Consider the following 22,738-nt stretch of genomic DNA (forward strand, 5'->3'; position numbering starts at 1 on the left):
TGACTGCCCGCTTTCCTATAAGCCAGCAACGCCTGTCCTTTGTTGCCCTGTCGATGCCCTCACGGACCATACTCACCAGCTTCCTAAACCGGGGCCTCTGACCTCGGGACTCTGCCACTATCCGTCCAGGACCTGCGGGCCCCCTGCAACAGAAATGACAGCAATTAGGTTGTTTACACCCGAATTATGCACCAGATCTCTTCTTTCAACCTTCCATTATATGCACCCCTGCTAATACTACGAGCGGCCGTCGAGCCGTCCGTCTTCTGCTCCTGCTTGATCCGTTTCGTCCTATGTACTCTGTAATCAAAAATCCTTGCGCCGGCGGATTGCGCCTGCGAAAGATAAATGCGTTCGTCAACACCGCATATTCACACGCCGCCACGCATTGTTACTAAATCAAAAACGTAACGACCATAATCTGTCAGGGTGGACCGCCTGTTGGGGGCGCCTCGTTTACAGCACTCCCCACATACTCCGTAGAGCCAATCGCAATCCGCACGCACGTGACACGCTCCTTGGACGATTTCTTTTCACACTGAGGCCGGTGTTATTCTTGACTTGACTGTTTGCATATACTGCCACTTTGACATATTCGAAAAACTGCTGCCTGAACGCCGGGTACATTCCTGTCCAGTCCGTAGACACTTAGGCATCATAGGCCCTCCTCTAAACGCTCATTTCTCTTTTTCCTTTTTGCTTTCTCCCCAGACCTAAGCCTGCTGGTCCGACAGGATGTCCGAGTCACCGGGGTCCAGGACAGCCATGGTCGAGCAGCGGAACATCTTACCGCATGCGGTGCCCAGCTCGATCTAAATCATTTACAGGTTAGCACATTGGCGAACCCTCCAAAGTCGGCAAGAACTGGCGACTTCTTCGCAGGGCAAGCCCAGAGACGGCGCTGGCGACCGCCATTGCCGTCTCTGGGCTGGATACTGGGAGAAGGCGATAGGAGCGCGGCGCAAAGAGCGCGGGGTTTGCATGTTCATATACGTACGTTGTTGCCAGAGAAGTGGTGACTGAAGAAACGACAGGTTAGTTTGCTGTTCGCTAAATGCCACACAGAAAGGAGATGGTGAGACATACACGTTGGTCTTGCTCAGCATGCTGTAGTACTCAAGCTCCGACTTCCGCAGGGGGCCGGTGTTGGAGGAGATGAGGACGAGCTTGGCCTTGCCCTGTATAGAGACAATCGTTAGCCATTGTCCGGCAACATTATCTTGCATGTTCTGGCATGCTTACGCTGCGGAGAGCCTTGAGGGTGCTCTTGTAGCCGAGAGTGACCTTGCCACTCTTCATCACAAGCGCCAGGCGCGAGTTGCTGGTACAGTGTCAGTACAATCTGTTCCGGAGTGTCGATCCAACCATTCGGGTCGGAGAGGGAAAATATTTACATGGAGTTGGCTTCCCTAAAGACAAATGTACGTTAGCAAACAGCTTCCATGAGAAAATATGGCCGAGGACCGCTACAAGACAAATCGCGGCTGGCGTCAAGTCCTGAGCTTCTGAAATATGTCTGACACTCACTTCTTGCTCTTCTTAATGGGGGCCATTGCAACGGTTGTCGAAAGACTGGTGTGTTATGAGGGTAATCGAAAGTTCGTTGTGGTGGTCGACAAGTGGATGGATTTCGCTCTCACAGCTAAGGCAAAATTCACATAGGAAAGAAAAAAATTGATTTGCTAATTGCGGGGGTCACGTTTTTCCGGTCCAGTGTGGACTTTCAGGGCACGGAAAACCTAAGTACCCACATTTCTTGCCCTCGGACGGGAGAATGCAGAAGTGGCGGCGGTGGCTATTGTAATCGATTTGCTTTGAAATCAGGCCCGGAGGCAATATTATCGTCTAGTGATTTATTGTGCCCGCCAATTTTTCCTCCTGCTCTTTCTCAACCCCATCATCAAACCACCCACAACACCCACCTACGTCGACTCCGAGAAATCAGATAAAATGGCTCGTCGTCCGGCTCGCTGCTACCGGTACTGCAAGAACAAGGTGCGTTTTTGACAGGAGAAGGGGAAAGGGGAAGTTGGGGGCAGAAACCAGAGAAGAAGCGGACGAAGACGAGGCAATTGGAAAATTCAGGGCGAAGGAAAGTAGCGAAAACGCCCTCGTCACCTATCGTCTTTTCGCCGAAATCTTTGCCCGGAGTACTCGGAAGAGTCCAAGGGTCTCTGCTTCGTCTGCTTCTCTCGGCCCCAGAACCGAAGAGTGGGAGGATTACAATGAACGGGTCACAGATGCTAACTTCAGCCCTCAGCCGTACCCGAAGTCCCGCTTCAACCGTGGTGTGCCCGACCCGAAGGTCCGCATCTTCGATCTGGGCCGCAAGCGTGCCACCGTCGACGACTTCCCGCTGTGCATCCACCTCGTCTCCAACGAGTATGAGCAGCTGAGCTCCGAGGCCCTCGAGGCCGCCCGTATTTGCGCCAACAAGTACCTCGTCAAGTTCGCCGGCAAGGAGGGTTTCCACATGCGCATCCGCGCCCACCCGTACCACGTCGTCCGCATCAACAAGATGTTGTCGTGCGCTGGTGCCGATCGTCTGCAGACGGGTATGCGCGGCGCCTGGGGCAAGCCCAACGGCACCGTCGCTCGTGTCAACATTGGCCAGATCATCCTGAGCGTGCGCACGCGCGATTCTAGTGCGTATCTACTTCCGAGTATCAACACTGCATCTGGCAGCGTTTGCTAACAGCCGACAGACCGCGCCATCGCTCTTGAGGCTCTCCGCCGCTCGCAGTACAAGTTCCCCGGCCGGCAGAAGATCATCGTCTCCAAGAACTGGGGCTTCACCCCCCTGCGTCGCGAGGAGTACCAGGAGAAGAAGGCCGCCGGCCGCGTCCGTGTCGACGGTGCCTACGTGCAGTTCCTGAGCAACCACGGCAAGCTGGCCCAGAACGTCAAGCAGTTCCCCGACGCTTTCTCCTCATAAACAAGAGCAAAAAAGGCATCGTTTGAGGACGGAGGTGTGAGCGGCGCAACGTGGACTGTTTTGGCTTGACTTCTTATTTTGTTTCTGTGTTTGTATTGGGGGAGTGGACAGGGCTGGTGCTTTGGCACACAAGAGGCGATAGCATCTTCACAGACGGGAGCACAGAAGCGCGCATCTGGATGTTTTCAGACCGCGTGACTCACGGCTACGTCATGTACCCGGAAAGAATAAAACACAAATAAAATAAGCTCATTAGGGTGAACTACAAGGGCAGCAGGCTGCCCGCCGTGAACGTGGGACGACAAGTCGATGTGATTAGGCGCTAACTTTCGGTGTGTTTGCCGTGTTGCAGCTCTCTTATATGCGAACCGACCACCTGATGCTGGGGATGGCACCAGAAAGAGCCAGGCTCATCGTGTGATGATGGTATACGTCAGCGCAAAACAGTCGCCAGATTTGTGTCTTGTGGCCGTGGCCGACCTGGCAAGCGCATTTTCTCACCGCCACTCACAGGTCTCTACGTGTGCAGACGGTCCATCCGTTGACTCTCCCGATGGGAAGCCAGTCTGGAGAAGAGGCATGAACAGGAGGGTCTGCCGTTTAGCTTACTGTGCTCCGTACATGTAAGATACGAGTACGCGAAAAGGCCGTGTGGGCGCCGATCGATAAATACGCGGTTTACAAATACAACCCGAAACGCCCTTGGGTTCTGCCAGCCGAAACAGTAAGGGCAAATTACGAGACCAAGAAGACGGTGGTGTGGGTCAGCGATACCAGATGCCGACAATGATCCGGCTGCTTAGGCGGCGGTCAAGTGGGTGGTGCGTGAGCTGAGGCCATCTTTGCCCTCTTTCACGGAGATGATGTCGCCATCAGGACGCCATCAGTGGCCACGGCATCAAGCCGGAATGCGTGAGATAAGATGTATCTTGCCTTGGGTGGAGAAAGCCGCGCGCAGATCGGCCGAAGGTAGCCCGTGGCAAGCTATGCCGCAATCACGCTGGCGATTCGTATACATGATTCGTACACGTATCTTGGTGGATGGGTAATGTATCCCATTGGGAAAGTGCGTCACTTGCAGGAACCACTGCCACAGGAGGAGGAAGGCGCATTGGACAGTGTGGGTGGGGTCAGGCCATTTCAGCACCTGTATCTTGTCTTTTGAGGCGTCTGCGCTCTGGTCTAAACCTCACAACGTGCCCAACCCCCCCCTCAAATGCTGCTGCAACCCGCCTCCTTTCTTATAACCTTGATTTGTCCTCATCCTCTCAACCGGCGTCCTCCTGGGCTCCTGGCATCCATCTCTCCCAATAATCTTGCGTCATTCGCCATCCTGCTCCGTACGTGCACATTGCCTGACGGGTCTGCAACCGGGGCCCTTTTCTTTGTCCCATTCACGTCAGCTTGGCACGAAAGATTAGCGCTACCAACAAACAGTACTGCTATTCCTCCGGCCTCGTGCCGTTCCCCTCCAGCGCAGCGCAGTGTTTCCCACCTTCCCGGCTACCAGACAGGGGCCTCTCGGATGCGACTGGACCTTGGTGTTCGTTCTGCCCTTTTCCATCGCGTCCTTCCCAACGTTTTGTCGCCACAGCAGCAGCAGACAACGAAAAGGGGCATTACTCAACTTGACTAGCGCTGCTCAACCTCGCCTTGACATATCGCCTAGTATTAGGCGGCAAAACTAAGGCAGCCGCTGCTTTCGGTGGCTTCCTGAACCACCCGATCGCTATCTGATAAAGCCCAGCAGCCTCGTGGCTCTCTTTTCTCGACTTTTCCCGTCCATTTTGCACTTCCTTTCCGTCTCCATCCATTCATCATCCATCTTCTGTCGTTGCCATGGCCTTCCAGCAGCCTGCCCGGCTGGCCGTCCAGCGGCCTCCTCTCCAGGAGGCTGAAGAACGGGACGACCACCGAGCCCACACCACTATTGTGGGCCCTCACGAGTCACAAACATGGGTACTTTTTTCTCCGCCCACCGACACAACCGGCAGCTCATCAATATTGAGCTCGGTATCAGCATCACAGTCGACGCCAGGTCGATCACGGTTGAGCGAGCCTGGGGAGCCTTCGTAGCTTTCCACGCTCTGGCTACGCTCCATCCTTCGGACAGCCAATGCTTGCCCTACACGCACTACCTCTGCCCTCTCTCCTTACCTCATCTGCATCCAACCTCGATACCGACCAGGATGCCGAAGAAAAAAGATGCCGAGCTTGACAGTCTCGACAGCCACCTGGCCGACTTTCGGTCGGCGCCCAACGTACAGCTTCGAACACCCGACCAGAGGAATACACAGCCTTCTATGCAGACAACAACGACGATCACCACTGTCAACCTGCCAACGCACGATGGCCTGGGAACCTTTCAATTAGGTGATACTGTGGGCATGAGTGCAGCTTTGCAAGAGCGTCTTTACGCGTTTGAACAGTTCAACCCCAGACGTGTGACCAAGCGGCGTCGGGAAAGCCCAGAACCAGTCCCACCACAGGTTGAGCAAGAGATATCAGAGGAGATGCAGCGGATACAACGGATCGAGGAATGGCGATTGGACCATAGCAGGGTGCTCCTGGAAGAGATTCGGAAGCAGACACGGCGGCGGAGAGGATCAGAACTGTCCTCGCGGCGGGGCCGAGTAGAAGAGGCAGCAACAGCGCCAGCATCCGCCGCTAGCATTGCCAGTGCTAGCGATGCGGTGCTTGGCGAAGCAGATGGCGAGTGGCATGACCAGGAGGATGATGACCTTATCCTGGGAATGTCGGAAGATGGTGATGAACACGGCGAAGGGCTGTGGTCCCGGATAACACGAAAGTTCATGGTCGAAGTGATGGGCATCGATGACGAAGTCCTCTCTATTCTGCTCGGAGAAACCCTTCCGAAGACGGTCCAGCAAGAAGAGAGCATTGACCCATCACCAACACCGAGGGCGTCGGATGCGGTGCTCGCTGCATTCGACGCTGTGAGCAAGGAGGAAGCAGAAGGCGATGACACATCCTCATCGTGGCGGTTGCGGATGCTTGACCGAATCGCAAAGGAACTGGGCCATTTTGTTCATCGGCATATGACCACACATCCAGGTGCTTTCACGACCTATCAGCGCGTGCAACAAATGCCGCTTCCATACGCCGGGCTGCCTGTGATTCCGGAGGCAATGACACCGCCCGACCGCGAGAGGCCTCATGATTATGGGCGTAAGGTTGGTAAAGAAAGCCAACGAGGCGATCCTGACGAAGTAGATCAAGGTACTACGCCTCATGCTACTGCAGCTACCGCGGCAACAACACCATCGTTACCACACTTCCAACCGACTATCCTGCAGGCACGGCCAACTGTCCCCGAAGGTCAACACTCTTCTGGGAGCGTGGCCACATCCGGGCCCAGTGCGGCGGCCACACCGTCGCAGGCAGCTTCTTCGCAGACGTTCTCCCAAGAGGAATGGGAGCAGGATCTGGACATCAAACTTGTCTTCCGGTACCTCCGGTCCCGCTTCACGTCAGATGCGCCTCCGCCTACCAACAGCCTCCAACATCATCTGCACCACCATCCGCTCGCGCTCAACAACAACATCAGCATGCAAGACGCGGCAGCCAAGGTAGCCCGCGTGCGGCTACACCACCCGCTTGTTGGGCGGAACACAAACCGCCAGGCAGGCGACCGGCGGCCGATGCCGGCATACCGCAACATGAACATGGGGGTGGTCGTGCCGACTAGTCCTATCACGGGCCTGAGGCACCAACCCTCCTGCGCTAGCCAAAGCACGAGGCGGTCGGCACGCAGAAGCAGCAGCTTGTCATCATCACGTCACTATTGGGATATCGGAGGCTCGATTGGAACTGGATCCATGATCGCGCCTGCGGCACCTATGGGCAGTTGGGGCGAGGCGTGAGGAGGTCTAGGTGTAGGCGGAGGTGCAATTAAGCAAGCATTGCATGGCGATATGATTGATCTTTTTCATAATTTGTTTTTCTCTTTTGTCTATGGGCTCTACTCGGTATTTTTTCATAGCATGCGCACATCTCCTCACGTTTATAGACAACTATAGCTTTAAACCTACACAGATATGTCTGGCTTATAATTGGACAAGGTTAGCGCTACAATTCTGCTGTGTGATGCGATGCCTGGGTGTCCTACGATGTAGACCCTATGGTGTCTGGGTAAGACCAAAAACAAGACGGTGTTACGCGTTGCAAACTCAGCCTTGCTTGCGAGGTTGGCTGACAGAAATGTATAGGCATGGCAATTGTTCTTGCAAATATAAAGATAAAGCTACCGCGGTGTTTTTAGCCGTACCTGTAATGCTTCAACGTCCAAGCCGACCATCTTCCATTTGTCAGGATATTCTATGCTCATCCGCCAAACTGCCCCTACACTTGTTAATATATTGCAATATATATTCTTCTTCGACATCCACCACCTTACAGCAGAAAGTTACGTATCCCGATCCCGACCCAAACAAGCACGGCGACAAAGGTCGCAATAAAACCGGCAATAACCGCCGCTATAGGGCTCATTAATCCAATCATGGCCACACTCGTCAGAGTTGCAAACACTCCACCAGCAGGCGTAAATGCACCGTACACGACCGACTGGTACCAGGCCGCTGCAGATCCTAGAGGCTTATTAGCATACGTGACGGCCAAGCTGGTGGCACAGCGGAAACTCACCTGCAGCGACACCGACAACATTGAACCCGACTGCAGAGAGGACCAAATAGACTATGAAAAATGTGACTATCCAGGCAAGAAGGACCGAAAACACATCTTCCGCCTTGGTTAGTAGCACTTCCCGTAGCAGGAGGGAAACGACATACAGGGACGCGTGAGCCATTCGGAGACCAAAGGCCACTTCTCTTCCAGCCAGGCAGCGGCTTGTTCTATGCTCTGCTGGATCCACGCCAGGGCCTCGTTGGCGTTAGGATAGCTAGAGCCGGCGATCGTGCCTTTCGCCACGGTAAGGGGACTTGCTGTGTGTTGATATACATGGCTTGCTATATCTGCCTTGGGCTAGCTGACAGAAGACTTGGGATTGAGAAGATGCTTGAATTCAGGCGACAAAAAATGATTGATGTTGAGAGAAAACAAAACTCCAATTCTCAACCGTTGGGCATGGAGGGACTCGAATATTTATAGGTTGCCTACACTTGACTGTAAGTACTGTGCGTAATTCAACCAATAACAATACGTGTTTGTCCCGATTTACGCGCCCGGCCTTCTGCAGGATGGATTCAAACAAAATGACAGAATCAATACGTACGGAATTGGCAACAGCCCATCGTACAAGTAAATAACTTACCCCGCACAAGCAACAAACTGAAACCCGTTATATTCATTTACCTTTATTCAACAATCTTTGCTGCATCAGCTTCTACACAGTAATCTACATCTCGTTCGCCCGTCTATGCTCCCATCACGATGTATTCGTCTCCCGGCTTTTCTGACGAAGATGAGCGCCGTGCAACCCCCCCCGACACCGATGATGACAGCGATCAGTTTGGTGCGGAGACGTTTGACGAGAGACCGTCTTCATATCCCAAGACTTCATATGGAAAAAGGAGGTCAGGTCCTTCCTGGTCCGAGGAAACTGCTCGCAGCGCAACTAAAGCAGGTAAGGGCTTGGCAGTTGGAATTGGAGCGATAACTGCCGGAGCGGTATACACAGCCATGTTCCCTGTCAAAGTGGTATCGTCGGGCTTCATAAGGGTGTCGGAGAACGTCCTTGCGTGGGCAACTTCGATCAATTTCGAAGACGAACCAACGACAAACCAAGAGGCCGCGAAGCAGACAGCCCAAATTATGCAGGATAGAGAAAGGGAAGGGTTTGATGAAGGATATATACATGTGGCCGTCTGTGGACCGGCGGGCAGTGGCAAGTCGTCCATCATCAACGCCCTCAGAGGTTTGAAAAACAAGGACGCCACAGCAGCTGCAACTGGAACCGTCGAAACGACCCAGCGCCAACAGAAATACGAAGCTCATCACGGCATTGGCTGTATCATGCTTTATGACTGTCCTGGGGCCGGGACGCTTCGCAATCCAGCTGAAGACTATGGCAGTAGCCAAAAGTTGCATATATTCAACGTTGTGCTCATCGTTCTTGGCGAACGGTTCGGTGAGGTATGTATCAAATTTGGTCGCCCTATACTTCGTGGTCACTATTAACCGTATCTACGGCCGAACAGATCGAGTTGGATATCATACGGTCTTGTGTTGCTCGTCAACAGCCTTTCTTCGTTATACAATCCCGAGCAGACGAAAGGACGAGACGCATTGAAAGGGATGAGGAAATTGAGTTGTGCGAGGCTAAGAGGATCAATATCAAGAAAGCTCAAAAAGCTTTCAAGAGCGAGTTACGACGTGGTAGGTTTCCCGAAGAGCAAATCAGGAAGACGACGAGATACTACATGCTGGTAAACAACACCGATTTACGAAAATTTATCGAATGTCAGGGCCAATGGCCAGAACAGGAGGGCCCGTTGGAGATTCACGAGAAGCAGCTCATCGAAGTACTCAGGAGGCTAGCAGAAGGGAGGACGCTGTGAAGGATTCTGCGTAGTCGGCATTTTTTTTACCTTGTCATATCGTCGTATTTTCTCACCTATCCGGTTTTGTATCAGATCAAACACAGTAGATCGACAAAATCGATGTTGGTTTACGTAAGATGCGAGACAAGTATGAAGCAAAGCTAACAAGTATGAAACAAAGCAATGGACAGTTGCACAATGATGTCCTAGAAGACCCACAAATGGAGCAGATTACAATGACGGAGATCTCGGGGCACTGGATCGCATTCTCAAGAGAGTACTTTAGCAACTAATTCGTTTCACTTCAAACTCGTCGACTCTCCGCATTTTATAGCGCTTTCATACACCTCGTCTGGCAAGATAAACCCAGCCTTGAGTCCCATCCTAGCAGTCGATTCTTCGTCTAAAATCCGAAATAAACATGTTTCTCTCCTTCTGATATGTCCTTTTGTATCACCCCAGATGTCATAAACGTATGCCATCGTGTTTAATCGTCAAAGCTCATCTGCTCTGCTTTAGCTAGCGTAGGATGGTATGTATGTAACAGGTGGACGTTTTCGACAGTCACATCGTAGCTCTGCAGTTATATAGACAGTTAAAGCATAAACGGAAAACAGGAAAATAACCTTCGATCTGTAAAGTATTAGACCATGCCCAATGTTAACGAAATTTAGAGGTATGATTGGGTGCTGCCTTTTCTAATCGCATCACGTTTCAGACCTGTACTTGCGTCAAGACAACGAGGTATTAGGAGTTGTCGTATTGAAGAGACCACGCTGGTAAGGATCTGTGGCCTCTGAGCTCTATTGCCTGAATCTCGTACCGCTTCAGTCCCGGAAATGCTCTGTGTCGCTGTGAGTAGTACAACTACACTTTTCGCATCCGTCCTCTTTTCGTCGTCAGTTATATTATTGCAAGTGAGAAGGTTAAGCGCAGAGTAGGATTGAGGTAAAAGCTCGGGTTTACGAAAGCCAGCGCCTTTACGAAGAAAAATAAAATGGTAACAAGACAAAAACAGCGATGCGGGATCCTGCCTAGTAAATACACCTTGTTTTTTCTAAGCGATCGAAGATACAATCATTGAATGCTTTGCAATATATACGTTGATAGAAGCACTGCAGACTATTATCTGTCTTCGCAATCACCGTGAATCTGTGTTACGTATCGTGGCACCATATTTCTTTAGCTACGGGCTATCTTTTACAATTGAAATGGTTACGTCCACGATACGAAACCTTCGAAATTCGGCATTTTAATCCGGATAAATGGAAGAGAAAAGCCGTGCTGGAAGTAGAAGCGGATAGAGTATGAAAGAAAAATGATGATATAGGGAGCTGCTGGAGTGTTCTCGGTGACCAAAGTTCGATCCTAGTGAGGGGTAAGCGACGAGCGACCAGCGACGATTGTTATACTGTTTAAGTCTAAAGTGTCTGACGACGGCGGGAGTTTCGGCTTGGTAGACGCCCTCTATGGCAAGAAGTTGTCCAAAGGCGTCGAATGGCTTTGTATTTGAATAATTGAGCAAGCAGGTAGAAGTGCTTGTCCTTTTGGTTAGAATTAAGTTCCGGCGTATGTAGTGCCCTTTGATATTTTCTTCTGTAGCGAAAGTAAAAGTGTTATCTATGCAGTACGAAGACTCGTAGGGTGTCTCTGGCGTCCAATGCGTAATAGTTAACAAGTTGGTTGCCTTCTTATTATGGGTGGAAGTAAGAGAAATGCCTAACTGCTTCGCATGATACCATGTGATCAACCTAACTCAGACTGCACAAATATGTTTAGCAGTAATTGGGCTGGACTAAACTAAACTTATATTGGTTTAAGGAGTACTTTGTAACTTGGTTAATTTGACCGAAGCCGCGTAAATTTGACAGAACTTAGCCTAACTCACCTGCATTCGTCTGCATTTGACTGCATCTAACAATTTGGCTTGACTAGATTCGACTAGTATATCGCCTGAGCGAAACATGTGTAAACTGTTGATTGGGGAGAAGTCTCTCGACGTGGCTAGCCTTATACGGTAAGATTAAGTCTTTGAGATATTGCTATAAATATGCTTTGGCTTGGAGGGGCACGGAGTATACAAGTGTGTGCAGTACAACTATAATAATGTCTCATCGTATCTTACATATGGATGCAAGATCGCACTTAAGTCCTCGCTGGCTAAGAGTATATGGGAAAGCACTTTTTGCGCTATCGGAACAAATGCATTAAGAAAAGGTTGGGAGTGAAACAAGAATGGAAGAACAACAAAGGGAGAGACTAACGTGAAATGAACGAACCAAGTAAGATAGACTTGCATTTTGTTTACGCAGCGTTCTTCCTAATGCGGTATTTTTGCCAATGTTGTGACTTTGTAGTGACAACTCGACTTCTCATTGCACGAAAACGCGTGAACGCGTGTTTGTGCTAGTGGGTGGGGCAGACAACGCTGCTGTTAATGGCTTTGTCTGTTGCGGCCCAATGGCAGCGGCCCGTTGAAATGGTGTCCGTCTAGAAGTTACGCGTTGGCGGGGGGGTGCGATACATAGATACAACATTCGCTCAGCAGACGGCTTTCTGCTCGATGCCTGGAGATGTGTAGGAGGGGCTGCCTGTATCGGTTTATCGGACACCCCTCCAGAAGCGCAATGCAGGCATGCATGCAAGCCGATCTGCCTATGTTGTGTGCCTCGTTCCTGCCGTGTCCGCTGTATCTGATGTCTCTGGCCTGAGCGGCTAGCTGTGCTTCCCTTCATCCCTCCTTCTCAAGTAGACTGCTGCTGAACCCACCCACCCACGTTCTTGCTCTGTTCGACAAGATCGGTTTGCCGCCTTGTGCCTGCTCTTTCCCCAGCCGCTGACGAGAGTTGCGCCTGCCGACTTTGCGCACTTGCAGTCCGAAGACGGGGCCAGGATCCACTCGTCGAGAGAACCACTTTTTGTGCTCTCTGGCCCCCCTCCCCCCAAAGCTTCCTCCACCCAATTATCTCGCCTCACCTTCTTTCTTCTATCTCTATTTTTTGGCCTTCTCTGCACCTCGCTAACTTTTGGCATCCCGCTCCCTTCCTACGCCGCCAATTCCTATCTACAGAGTGTTGCATGCTTTCCGAATCATGACCTGTTCATAAACGCCCTGACCCCTATACGAAGATAACGGACCATATGTATATATAGGCATGCGACCGTCCGCTTTCTCGACATCTCCGACTTCTCTCCTGCTTCTTTCCCAATGACAATACTAGTCTGGTCAGTGTCCTGTCTTCTGTTGCCGTCTCTTTTACGGTTTTCCGACGGGGTTCCCGCGCACCATCTTCATCATCCCCTTGCCTTTTTACGTGTGTTTTGGCCATTTGCTGTGCCATCAGCCGATTCACGCCTGCGACCGCCTTACTGTGCCAATCCCTCGACACGCTCCTTGCTGCTTCTTTTTCCCGGAAACTAATGCGCGATTTGTCTACTCACAGTGTCATGCGCATACTTTTCATCCTGCCTTGAACGTTCTCTCCGCCATCTTCTTATCACCGAGGCGCGCTGCATACTTGTCCCTGTCTTTCCGACGGTTTAATAGTACGATCATAATATTTAGATACTCGGCCGCTTCGCGGTCGCAATTCGCGTTCTCTCCGATCTCGCCATTTATCGTATTCTGGCCTTCTTCCGGACTGCGCATCTCTCCGGTCTCGTCCGGTATCTCTGCATCCCAGGCAGTGCTGTTTTTCTCGACGCTTCTGCCCTGGATATGACCTCCACCAGAGCTGCCAATGGCTGCAACCCCCTTTGACGCTGCCAATGCTGCCGTCGCATTGACTTCCAACAGCAATCCCTCCTTTGCATTCGATGTCTACGACGATGCTCGTTCCGCTGGTAACGGGCGCACCTCTTATGGCTTATCACCAGCCCTGCCGACCGGATCTTGCAATTTCGTCGACCTGACGCATGGATCTAGTGGCCCTCAGTGTGGATGCCGTCGCTTCTGGAGCAGAAGTAATGCTGCAGCCACGTCTATGGCCAACAGCTTCGGAACCAGTGTCGGTCCTATCAACAATGGTGCCCTCGACCTCAGCCAGGCTGGTTGGTGCATGTGCTCACATCATGCCTGCTTCCACGACCAGGCGCCACAGCAGGTGTTGCCAAATGGGAACATTCCGACAGACCAGTCAGTTGTCGCCCGTGGCGCAGCTATCAGTGGTGCCACAACAGGTTTCCCTGGCTTGTCCGCGTCTTTATCCGCCCCGCTCCACGGCCAGAAAAATGAACGACCACGAGCCAAACGAGAGCCTCTCAGCCCCCTCCAGGAGTCGGTAGCCCTCCAGATGCTTGCAGAGCAAGATGTTGGCCGAGCAGGCAAGATTGCCAACAACAATGGCTTGCTGTCATTCGGACTGCAGCCCGCCAAACTCTCCTCATACACGGAACGGCTATTCGCTGGCATATTCGAGGACGTCGCCCCTCTCGATGAGCAAGCCATGGTGTCCTGCTCTGCTGCAGACAAGGTCGTACCGGCGCCTTCGTCCATAGACACGTCTATAGCCACCTCTGTTGCGGGCTACACGCCGTATAGCAACTCCATCCCCGATACACTACGCTGTGGCCACTACGACCCTCCACCGCGATCTATGTTCCCTTCGCAGCAGGGCGTTGATGGTTGCCTGATGCCGTCATCCCAAGCTCCACCCTCGACAGCCTCCTCAATCAGCCAGCGCCGTTATCTACGCCCGTTTGCTGGCAAGGGCCTAAAAACTCTCACGCACACACAGTCACTTCCTCCACTCAAGCCCCAACCACCATCCGAACCTGAGCCGAGAGAATTCACGGACGCCACACACGATTCCGAGCAGGACACATCGAGCACACAGCCGGGTCTACAAAGTCTGGTGGGTGCTGTGCAGGCACACGAGCAACGCCTGGATAAGCTCGAGAATGTGTCTTTCTCCGTCCCTTCGGGCCAGGAAGATTGGAGTGATCGTCACGACCACATGGACATGCGTGTCACGGAGCTCGAATCGCGTGTTGATGAGGTCGAGAAGCGGCTTACTAGCAACGACGAAACTGCTAGTGGTGTCGATGGGAGCATCGGTTTTAGCCGTCGCCGCCTGCTCGGCCGTGACGATGACGCTACGACAGTTAGCGCCGTCTCCATGGCCGCCACCGATGTCACCACGAGTATGACCAGCTCATCCTCTGGCATCATCGGGGAAAGCGATGTGCGGAGCCAGATCCAGGCGCTACAAGCGCAGGTGAGCTTTCTACAAACATCTGCTCTGCCAACATACAACAGCCTGTGGGAGCTCGAAGTGGTTTTTCTGCCATTTCCCCTCAAAGGCGTCTGGGTGGAGGCTAGCCAATTTCCTACCACAGCAGCTGTTGCGGCAGCAGCGGCAGCTCAACGGCGGCAATCAGGCGGCTACCGATATCAGCCCGGGCAGTCAGAGGATGACGAGTGGACGCAGATGCCTAACACGCTGAGCCGCCAAACGCCGGATGCGCAATCGCCCAGCTTGGAAGGCAACGCTCTCTGGACTTCCGACTGGCCGGACTATTCTGCGACATCGGACGCCCCGCGCCTGCTGCCTCGCGCATGTGCTCCTGGTCGCGTCATCGATAACCGTCTCCGAAGCTGTGGCTTGGTCCAGACGCTCTCCGTGCGCGGTACAGATGCACGCAGCCTGAAGTTGGCCATGGCCACGGCGTTTGGGTCAGTCTTTCGGGCGATGGCCCAAGGAGCGTCGTCGGAACGGCGAGCAGAACGGAGCAAAGTGGGCAAAGGCGACACGTCCGGTAGTGTTTCGTCTGTGCCGTCACCAGAGGAGCTACAAGCGCGATTTTTAGGCCTGCAGCAGCCTTGGGTGCCTCTGCGTAAGATTCACAAGGACTCACGGCTGCGCTTCCTCACGTGCGCCGAGATGCTCACACCGACACTCTGGGATGCTCCTTTTCTCACTTCGAGTGTTGTGATGAAGGCCACGGGCCGCCATCGCCTTTATGTGACACATCCAGATGCCTACATGCAAGACCGCCACGCCTACCGCTGTGGTTGGTCGTGGCAGCGACTGCGGCAGATCAGCGTCACAGCCGCCACCATGGCTCCAGGAAGCAGCAGCAGCAGTAAGGCGCCTGCTGTTGGAGCCGCTGATTCCTGCTGGTCCTGGGATAGTCGGCTTGACGAGCCGCCTTCCGCACCGCAATCGTCGCTGTCGTCGGTTCACCATCGGCCATCGCCGTCTCCCTTCAGCCGAGAGGGCACACCAACGGACGGGACCTTTGCCCGTCCTCGCAGCCGTACTCCTTCGCGTCTCGTTGCCGCTGCTAGCGCTAACTCGAATGCCGACAACGGTTTTTCTCGGTCTCACCGGTCGACAGGGACCTCGGGCTCCACACAATTCTTCGCGGCCGCGCAGTCTCCTCTCCCGACGGGCCCTTGGGCTGGATCGACAGCGCGTCGGTCGCCATCGCCCTTCCTCTTCTCGCTCGTTCCCCAGGTCGCCCAGACGGCCGCGTCATCGCAGCTGATGTCGTCGTCAACAAGAACCCGCCGGCCCGCACCAACCCGCACAGTCTCGATGACTGCACCACCATCACATAGTGGACATCCTGTGATCCCGGCAGGGAATCTCTCCTCACCAGCCACAGTCAGCAGGAAGCGGGGCCACTCCATTAGCGAACGCCACATATCGGCACCCCCATCACCACAACAGCCCCAGCAGCGCCATCGGCAGCACACGACCGTGTCTACCATGGCATACGACCGCCACCCTTCACCGCTTGCGTCAGCGAGCCGACCTAGCCCACGCTTGGCTCCGCTGCCGTCTCCTGTCACAAACACAAACACGGCAAACAGCGCGACCAACACTGTTGCTGCACCCAGCGTCTCAAAGCGTCGCCGTAGCACGCGCTCGCCCAGCGGCTTCTGGCCCCGGCATACACCGCAGCGTAGTATGAGCCGCAGTCCAAGCGTGATACCAGCCCAGGTGCCGATGTGGGTAGCTGATCACACGCGGGACGGAGCTCCATCAGCAGCCGAGCATGAGCGACTGAATCAGCAGCACGTGCCGTCTTATCAGCATGTTCGGGGGGCGACGCCGCTCTGCTATGCTACCCCACACAGTAACGCGCCGACCATGGACGTGCCGCTCCCCGCATCTCTTCGGCGCAGACAGGGGTCTACGTTTCAGGCTGAGGCCGAGCAGGTCGACAACGACGGCACCATCTGCGATGGTTATGACCACGATATGCTATGCGATGACAACGATGACTTCCCAATGACGCAAGACGACGAGGGCGATGGTGAGGATTACGATGGCAATGTATTCGAGGACGAGGCCGACGAGCTGGACGACATTGGCGACGTAGGCACAATCACGGACGGCTATTATAACCAATCGGGACAGCTGCCTCCGGAAGACCAGCCGTGGCCAGGCTTTGAGGACGACGAGGACGCGCACATGTCAGACAGCGAGAACATGAATCCATTTTCAGGCGAGGAGGGCAGCCAGGAGCAACAGCAACAACGATTAGGACCTGACGGGGACTCGCAGGCTACGTCACAGCAGAGCGACAGCAGCAGCCGGCCAAGCGAATACCCTAGCACGCACCCGGCGTGGCCGGTGGCAGCGGTGCCACCAACAACAGCAATAGCAGCAGCAGCAGCAGCAGCAAGCATAGAGACGAGCACTGATGCAGGGGCGAGGGGTGGGCAGCTGCAGGGTCGAGAGCAGCAGACTCGTAGACATTCGGGCCAGGGGATGTGGCACGATGGCGGACATCTGCAGCAGCGGCGGAACACGGACGCCGATTCAGGGATTGGGTTTGTGATTCACGAGGATACGGTTAATGGGCGGTAGGGGATTGATTATACGGATTTTGTTTTGTTTTGGATGGGGTGTTCGGGGCAATGATTTGCATTAGCAAGGGCGTTTTGGGTATCTTCAATAGTAGAGGGCTGAGTGGGTGTACATCGGGGCTTCTGCTCTTTGGAAAGATTTCCATTTGATCTACAATGGCGCTTTGTGGTGCTTAGGAAGAGGCTAGCAGACAGCAGGTAGCGACTGATACATTTCTGTTCACTCTTCCCTGTCAACCGGGGTGGATGATACGAGGTGATGTACGGAGTAAGGAGTAAGCAAATGGGTAAAGACGATGCCAGAAGGCGATGCTGAAGGTGTTTCCGGAAGACGATAATGGCGATTAGCGGCGGTAGCAGCGCACTGACCATTCTGCAGGGCCTAAAATACGAGTTCAACGGGGCGATCCACCTGGCCAATCCGAATTTGGGATCGGGTGGTGAAGATTTGCCCAAGTTCCCCGGTCGTTGTTGGCGGGACTCTTGGCGAATGGCATGCTGCGCCCGCAGGACTGGACCAGCCGAAGGCTTGGCAGACGCGCAGAGGACGGGCGCATACGACATGCGACGCTGGCAGCTGGCAGGATGGCCGTCTCGGCGAAATGCAGCGGCCTCTGGACGTTCTGTCCTCTGTCAGCTCTGGCCGACTGGCGTCTGATCGGACTGTTCTCTCAGTCCGATCGTATTGCAGACAGCACCAAGACCGGCGAGCACATATTGCCAGGGGCAGCCCATGGCAGCGGGCTGGCGACTGGTGGCAGAGCCATGACGGACGAGCTGGCAACCAATGCGATCTTTCCCCAGCCTATTTGCGGCGTACGACATGGCCACACACAAGACGGGCGATGATGCTGAGCTGTCGGACAGCGTGGAGATGGCAGCAGCAGCAGCAGCAGATGGACAGCAGCAGCGGACCTGGCGACAGCGGGTGTTGGCGGTGGTATGGGACTCTCTGGACAAACCGGCAGTGGAGCGGCGATTGGTAGCGAAGCTGGACTGGATTCTGCTGAGCTATGTTTGTTTGGCATACTTTGTCAAGTACCTGGACCAGACGAACGTGGCGAACGCGTACGTGTCGGGGATGAAGGAGGAGCTGGGGCTGGGCGGCAACGACCTGAACCTGCTGACGACAGTGTGGACGGCAGGCTACGTGGTCGGACAGGTGCCGTCGCAGCTGGTGATGACACGGGTTCCAGCACGGCTCTGGTTGCCGGCGCTGGAGCTGGGCTGGAGCGCGGGGACGGCGGCGGTGGCGGGAGCACGTGACCGGCACGTGATCTTAGGTTTGCGGTTTGTGATCGGGTTGCTGGAGGCGTCGGCGTACCCGGGCGTGATGACGCTGCTGGGAAGCTGGTACCGACCGGAGGAGCTTGCCAAGCGGGCCTGTCTGTTCCAGGCGTCGAGCAGCGTGGCCCAGATGGTGGGTGGCTACGTGCAGGCCGGCCTGTATGCGCATTTGGACGGCGCGAGAGGGCTGGCGGCCTGGCGCTGGCTCTTTGTGCTGGACGGGTTGCTGGGCCTTCCGGTGGCGCTGTACGGCTTTGTGGCCGTGCCGGACAGCCCGTCGACGACGCGGGCATACTGGCTGCGGCCGGCCGAGCGGGCGTGTGCCGTTGAGCGGATGGCTTTTCAGGGCAAGCGGCCAACCAGGGGGACTGGCACGAGCAGCCACGCTGCAGTCGCTCGCCAACCTCTTCCGCGAGTGGCCCGTCTACCTTTTCACGGCCTCGTTTGTGTGCTACATCCAGGCGACGCGCGTGTATGCGTACTTTGGGGTCTGGCTCAAGGCGACGCACCGCTTCAGCGTGGAGCAGGTCAACGAGATTCCGACGGCCGGCTTCGGTTTTCTGGTGGTCTGCACGCTGCTGGCGGCCTGGACCAGCGACGGACTGCAGGCACGATGGCCGGTTGTGGTGGCGCTCGCGTCGGTCTCGTTCGTCGGTGCGGTCGTGCTCGCGGTGTCGGTGCATCGGCCGGCCGACAGCCAGAATTGGGGGGCGGTCGTGGCCGGGTTTCTGCTGACGTACGTGACGACGGCATCGGCCGGCATCTACATGGCGTACATGAGCGAGGTGTTTGCCTACAACGGGCTGCACCGGGCCGTGGCCATTGCGCTCGCCGACACGGTGGCATACGTGTTTGTGGCCTGGCTGCCGCTTGTCGTCTTCGACGCGGCCGAGGCGCCGTACTTTGCCGTTGGCTACACGGTCACGGCCGTGTTCCTCGTGCTGCAGATCGGCACGATCCTGCTGGTGCCGGTGGCGCGACGGCGCTGGCCCGTGGGCCAATACGAGGAGGGCTGTGCAGACTCGGAGGCGGTGGTGGTGCATTCCAAGACGACTGTATAGTTGTGTTGGACCGTTCTGTGGATTGAGACTGTTAGACCGGTTCTGTATGTTAATACGGAGTAGACTTGCTTATTCCAATAACTTTTTCCATTCCTTTTTCCTTTCCTTTTTTCCTTTCTATCCTTCTTTCTTTCTTTCCTTCTTTCTTTCCTTCTTTCTTTCCTTCTTTCTCTCCTTCTTTCTCTCCTTCCTTCTTAGTTCCTTTCGGCTCCTTTTCAGCGGGTCCCCGCTGGTGCGACCACCTGGCGCCATTGCCAAAATGACAGGCGCATTGCTACAGGCCGTGCCTGCTGTATCCGGCAGCGGCGATTGCACTATTGCCATTGATGCGATCCTGTCGTCTTTCCCAAATCCTGGCTTCTTCCACTGTAAGACGTGTGGATCGAGACGGCAGAAGCCAAAGCACGCACGTGAACAGGACGCTGTCCGCTGCAGATCGAGAGGCAGCAGGATGGTGGGCGGTGGTCACACCTGTTCTGTCTGTTCTCTGCGCCTCTCTTTCTCGCCTCTCTCGCCTCTTTCTCCTCTCTCTCCTCCATCTCTCTTCATCTCCTCTCTTTCTTCTCCCCCTCTTTCCACCCCCCTCACCCCACAATGAACAAGGCCAACGCGGGCTCATTGGCATCGCTTCCGCGTGGAAAAAGCCACAGCCGATTCGCCGGTCGCTCTCGGCAGCCATATCCGGAGATGGCCACGACGACAAGGTCGGCCAGCCAGACGAACAGAGCACCCTCAACGGCACCAGCACGCGGCTGACTACGGCCATGTATGCCTGTCTGCGCTGCCGGCACTCGAAGAAGCGGTGCGACCGACAGCTGCCCATCTGCACAGCCTGTCATCGACTGGGCGCCAACTGCCACTTCCCGTCTCCGGCAGCCGGCAACGCCTCGCAGACGGCAGCGCTGCGGGCCCGCGTGCAGTGGCTGTCTGCCTTTGTCGACTCGCTGCTGCCGCCTGGCTCGGCTCCAGTGTCTTGCTACGACACCGGCATCGACCTGCATGCCGCCATCGGCATCGTCTCACGGCCGTCGCCACTGACGCCATCCGAAAGCAGCAGCACCACCTCGACCACTACGGCCATGGCTGCCGGCAGCAGCGGAAGCACAGCCACAACACCTGCCACACCACTAGCCTCAGCCTCAGCCTCTGCCACTTCATCTCTGATGGGCATCACCACAACTATCCCTCCGGCCAGCCGGCTGCCACCTCCACAGCTGCAGCTTCCGCTACCCCCGGCTCTGCAGCTCGCACTGTCGCCTCCACCGCCACCATCAGCACCAGCATCCGGCCCATCATCACGTTACTTGTTGGGCGAGACGTCGCCGCTGCTGCGTGCACCACCTCGGCCTCGGCTGCCGGCTGTGCGGACGTTTGCGCAGAACATTGGCGTGGACGGCATGGCGGCGGTGCGGTCATACTTCCGGCACATGCACCGGTCGTACCCGTTCCTGTACGAGGCGCAGATCGTCGAGGACGCGGGCTCGAGTGCCGGCCGAGCTCTGTACGCCGACGGTGGCGAGCTGACGCCAACGTTGGCTCGACTCTATCTAGTGATGGCAGTGGGCGTGGAGGCCGTGTGGCGATTCAACCGGCCGGCAGTGGACGCGCCGATCCCGGTGATCCCGGTGCCGTATCAAGACGTGGTGCAGTTGTGTCTGGGAGGCACGCGCAGCGTGGTGACGGTGGAGGTGCTGCTGCTGCTGGCGCTGTGTTCGCTATTCGAACCGGAACGTTGGTCGTCGCCGTGGACGTTGATGGGGATTCTGGCGCGCGAGGCCGTGATGCTGACGCTGAACCGGCGAGCCGAGCCAAACTCGCGATCGGGACCGGCTCCAGGCTCGAGCTCGGGGTTGACGCTGCAGGCGATGGGGTTTCGTCACCGACTGTTCTGGTGCATCTTCTCGCTGGACCGACTGGTGGCTGGCGTGTTTGGGCTGCCGCTGGCCGTGCAGGACTATGACGGCAATCTGCCGCTGCCAGGCGTCACGACCGAGGAGTTTGCCGCATCTGACCAGGCCCAACACATTGCCACGCTGCAGATTGCGCGCCAGGCCATTGCTCTGCGTCTCATCGAGGGCCGCTGTCTGGAGCTGGTGCACCTCAACAGCACCGGGGCGCAGACGAAGTTGCCGAGCATGCGGGAGCGCCGGGCTCTCGTCGACGAGCTCCGGGCCGCTGCCGACAACTGGTACACGCAGGGCTGTCTGCTGGCCCGACGTGAAGCCCGGGCTGCCCACTTCCATAATACCATCACCTGGCTCAACACCAACTACCACGGCATTCTGCTGATGCTCTACTGTCCGTCACTCTTCAACGACGGCGCTGCTGCTGTCCGGCCCGACGACCTGCTCGATCTGCACCGCACCCTGCGCATGTACACCCAGAGCGTGCACGCCCAGTATGCCGACCGCCAGCTGGCCCTCAACTGGACCACGCTCAGCCGCATGCTCGTCGTCTGTCGCATGCTGCTGCACTGCCACTTTGCCTGTTGTGGGGGCACCCCAGGTCCTGGGAGTCCTCGTCACGTCATCATCCTCGGTGAGCAGCTCGACATGGCCCTGCAGTGCCAGGAGTGCCTCTCGGCCTTTCACGTCTCGTGGGTCTATGCCCGCCAGAGCCGCCACGTCTACCATCGGCTGATTGCCGTCCTGCGTCGCCGTCTGCAGATCGAGGAGACTCGCGCCAGCCATGGACCACTGGGAGCACTGGGAGCACTGGACGGGCTGCCGGTCTCGTCCACGGAACCCAGTCCCGACGTTGACGATATCCACAACATCTGCGACGAGGCTGAGCGGCTGATCCGCGACGCTCTCGGCCGGTCCAGCTGCTACACCTACATGGAGGGCGAGCCGCGGCAGCGGGCGATGTGGAATGACGAATGATGCTACGAACTCGCTATGACAGACGAATGTAATTACTAGATATCAGCTTGCTGATCTAATCAAACGGTATTGGGTATGTCAAGTCGTGTGCTGTCACGTTTTTGCCAGCTTCTGGGCCTGTCGGCTCTTTTTCGGAGTTGTCATCTGCCAGACATTCTAATATCTGCCAACTGTTTGCAGCTGTTGCCAGCTGTTTGTGGCTCTTTCAGCCGCTGCCTTTTCGTCACTGTGTCTCT

At 55.5% G+C, this 22,738-nt stretch overlaps 8 protein-coding genes across 8 annotated transcripts; 7 read left to right on the plus strand and 1 right to left on the minus strand.

Annotated features, from left to right (window-relative positions):
* Positions 1-713: 713 nt before the first annotated feature.
* On the minus strand, positions 714-1,553 carry CMQ_3246 (60S ribosomal protein; the record flags this gene model as incomplete). Its single annotated transcript, XM_014317324.1, has 6 exons — positions 714-812; positions 998-1,019; positions 1,087-1,178; positions 1,243-1,321; positions 1,395-1,409; positions 1,528-1,553. The coding sequence occupies 6 exons, from the start codon at positions 1,551-1,553 to the stop codon at positions 714-716; spliced, it is 333 nt and encodes a 110-aa protein (XP_014172799.1).
* Positions 1,554-1,950: 397 nt separating this feature from the next.
* CMQ_3207 (60S ribosomal protein l10) lies at positions 1,951-2,935 on the plus strand (the record flags this gene model as incomplete). Its single annotated transcript, XM_014317285.1, has 3 exons — positions 1,951-1,995; positions 2,261-2,645; positions 2,706-2,935. 3 exons carry the CDS (start codon positions 1,951-1,953, stop codon positions 2,933-2,935), a joined length of 660 nt encoding a protein of 219 aa, XP_014172760.1.
* Positions 2,936-4,890: 1,955 nt separating this feature from the next.
* Positions 4,891-6,819, plus strand: CMQ_3242 (uncharacterized protein; the record flags this gene model as incomplete). The annotated part of the gene is made up of 1 exon (XM_014317320.1): positions 4,891-6,819. One exon carries the CDS (start codon positions 4,891-4,893, stop codon positions 6,817-6,819), a length of 1,929 nt encoding a protein of 642 aa, XP_014172795.1.
* Positions 6,820-7,454: 635 nt separating this feature from the next.
* Positions 7,455-7,709, plus strand: CMQ_2800 (uncharacterized protein; the record flags this gene model as incomplete). Its single annotated transcript, XM_014316878.1, has 1 exon — positions 7,455-7,709. The coding sequence occupies one exon, from the start codon at positions 7,455-7,457 to the stop codon at positions 7,707-7,709; it is 255 nt and encodes an 84-aa protein (XP_014172353.1).
* Positions 7,710-8,344: 635 nt separating this feature from the next.
* CMQ_3072 (interferon-inducible GTPase) lies at positions 8,345-9,471 on the plus strand (the record flags this gene model as incomplete). The annotated part of the gene is made up of 2 exons (XM_014317150.1): positions 8,345-9,046; positions 9,112-9,471. The coding sequence occupies 2 exons, from the start codon at positions 8,345-8,347 to the stop codon at positions 9,469-9,471; spliced, it is 1,062 nt and encodes a 353-aa protein (XP_014172625.1).
* Positions 9,472-13,193: 3,722 nt separating this feature from the next.
* Positions 13,194-17,273, plus strand: CMQ_2661 (uncharacterized protein; the record flags this gene model as incomplete). Its single annotated transcript, XM_014316739.1, has 1 exon — positions 13,194-17,273. The coding sequence occupies one exon, from the start codon at positions 13,194-13,196 to the stop codon at positions 17,271-17,273; it is 4,080 nt and encodes a 1,359-aa protein (XP_014172214.1).
* Positions 17,274-17,767: 494 nt separating this feature from the next.
* Positions 17,768-19,620, plus strand: CMQ_3202 (major facilitator superfamily transporter; the record flags this gene model as incomplete). The annotated part of the gene is made up of 3 exons (XM_014317280.1): positions 17,768-17,946; positions 18,077-18,879; positions 18,941-19,620. The coding sequence occupies 3 exons, from the start codon at positions 17,768-17,770 to the stop codon at positions 19,618-19,620; spliced, it is 1,662 nt and encodes a 553-aa protein (XP_014172755.1).
* A 259-nt stretch (positions 19,621-19,879) lies between these two features.
* CMQ_2527 (multidrug-resistance genes transcriptional activator) lies at positions 19,880-22,502 on the plus strand (the record flags this gene model as incomplete). Its single annotated transcript, XM_014316605.1, has 2 exons — positions 19,880-19,988; positions 20,224-22,502. The coding sequence occupies 2 exons, from the start codon at positions 19,880-19,882 to the stop codon at positions 22,500-22,502; spliced, it is 2,388 nt and encodes a 795-aa protein (XP_014172080.1).
* Between the last annotated feature and the right edge of the window lie 236 nt (positions 22,503-22,738).

The sequence above is a fragment of the Grosmannia clavigera genome, assembly GCF_000143105.1.
Source record: "Grosmannia clavigera kw1407 unplaced genomic scaffold GCSC_144, whole genome shotgun sequence".
In the NCBI taxonomy this organism is placed as follows: domain Eukaryota; kingdom Fungi; phylum Ascomycota; class Sordariomycetes; order Ophiostomatales; family Ophiostomataceae; genus Leptographium; species Leptographium clavigerum.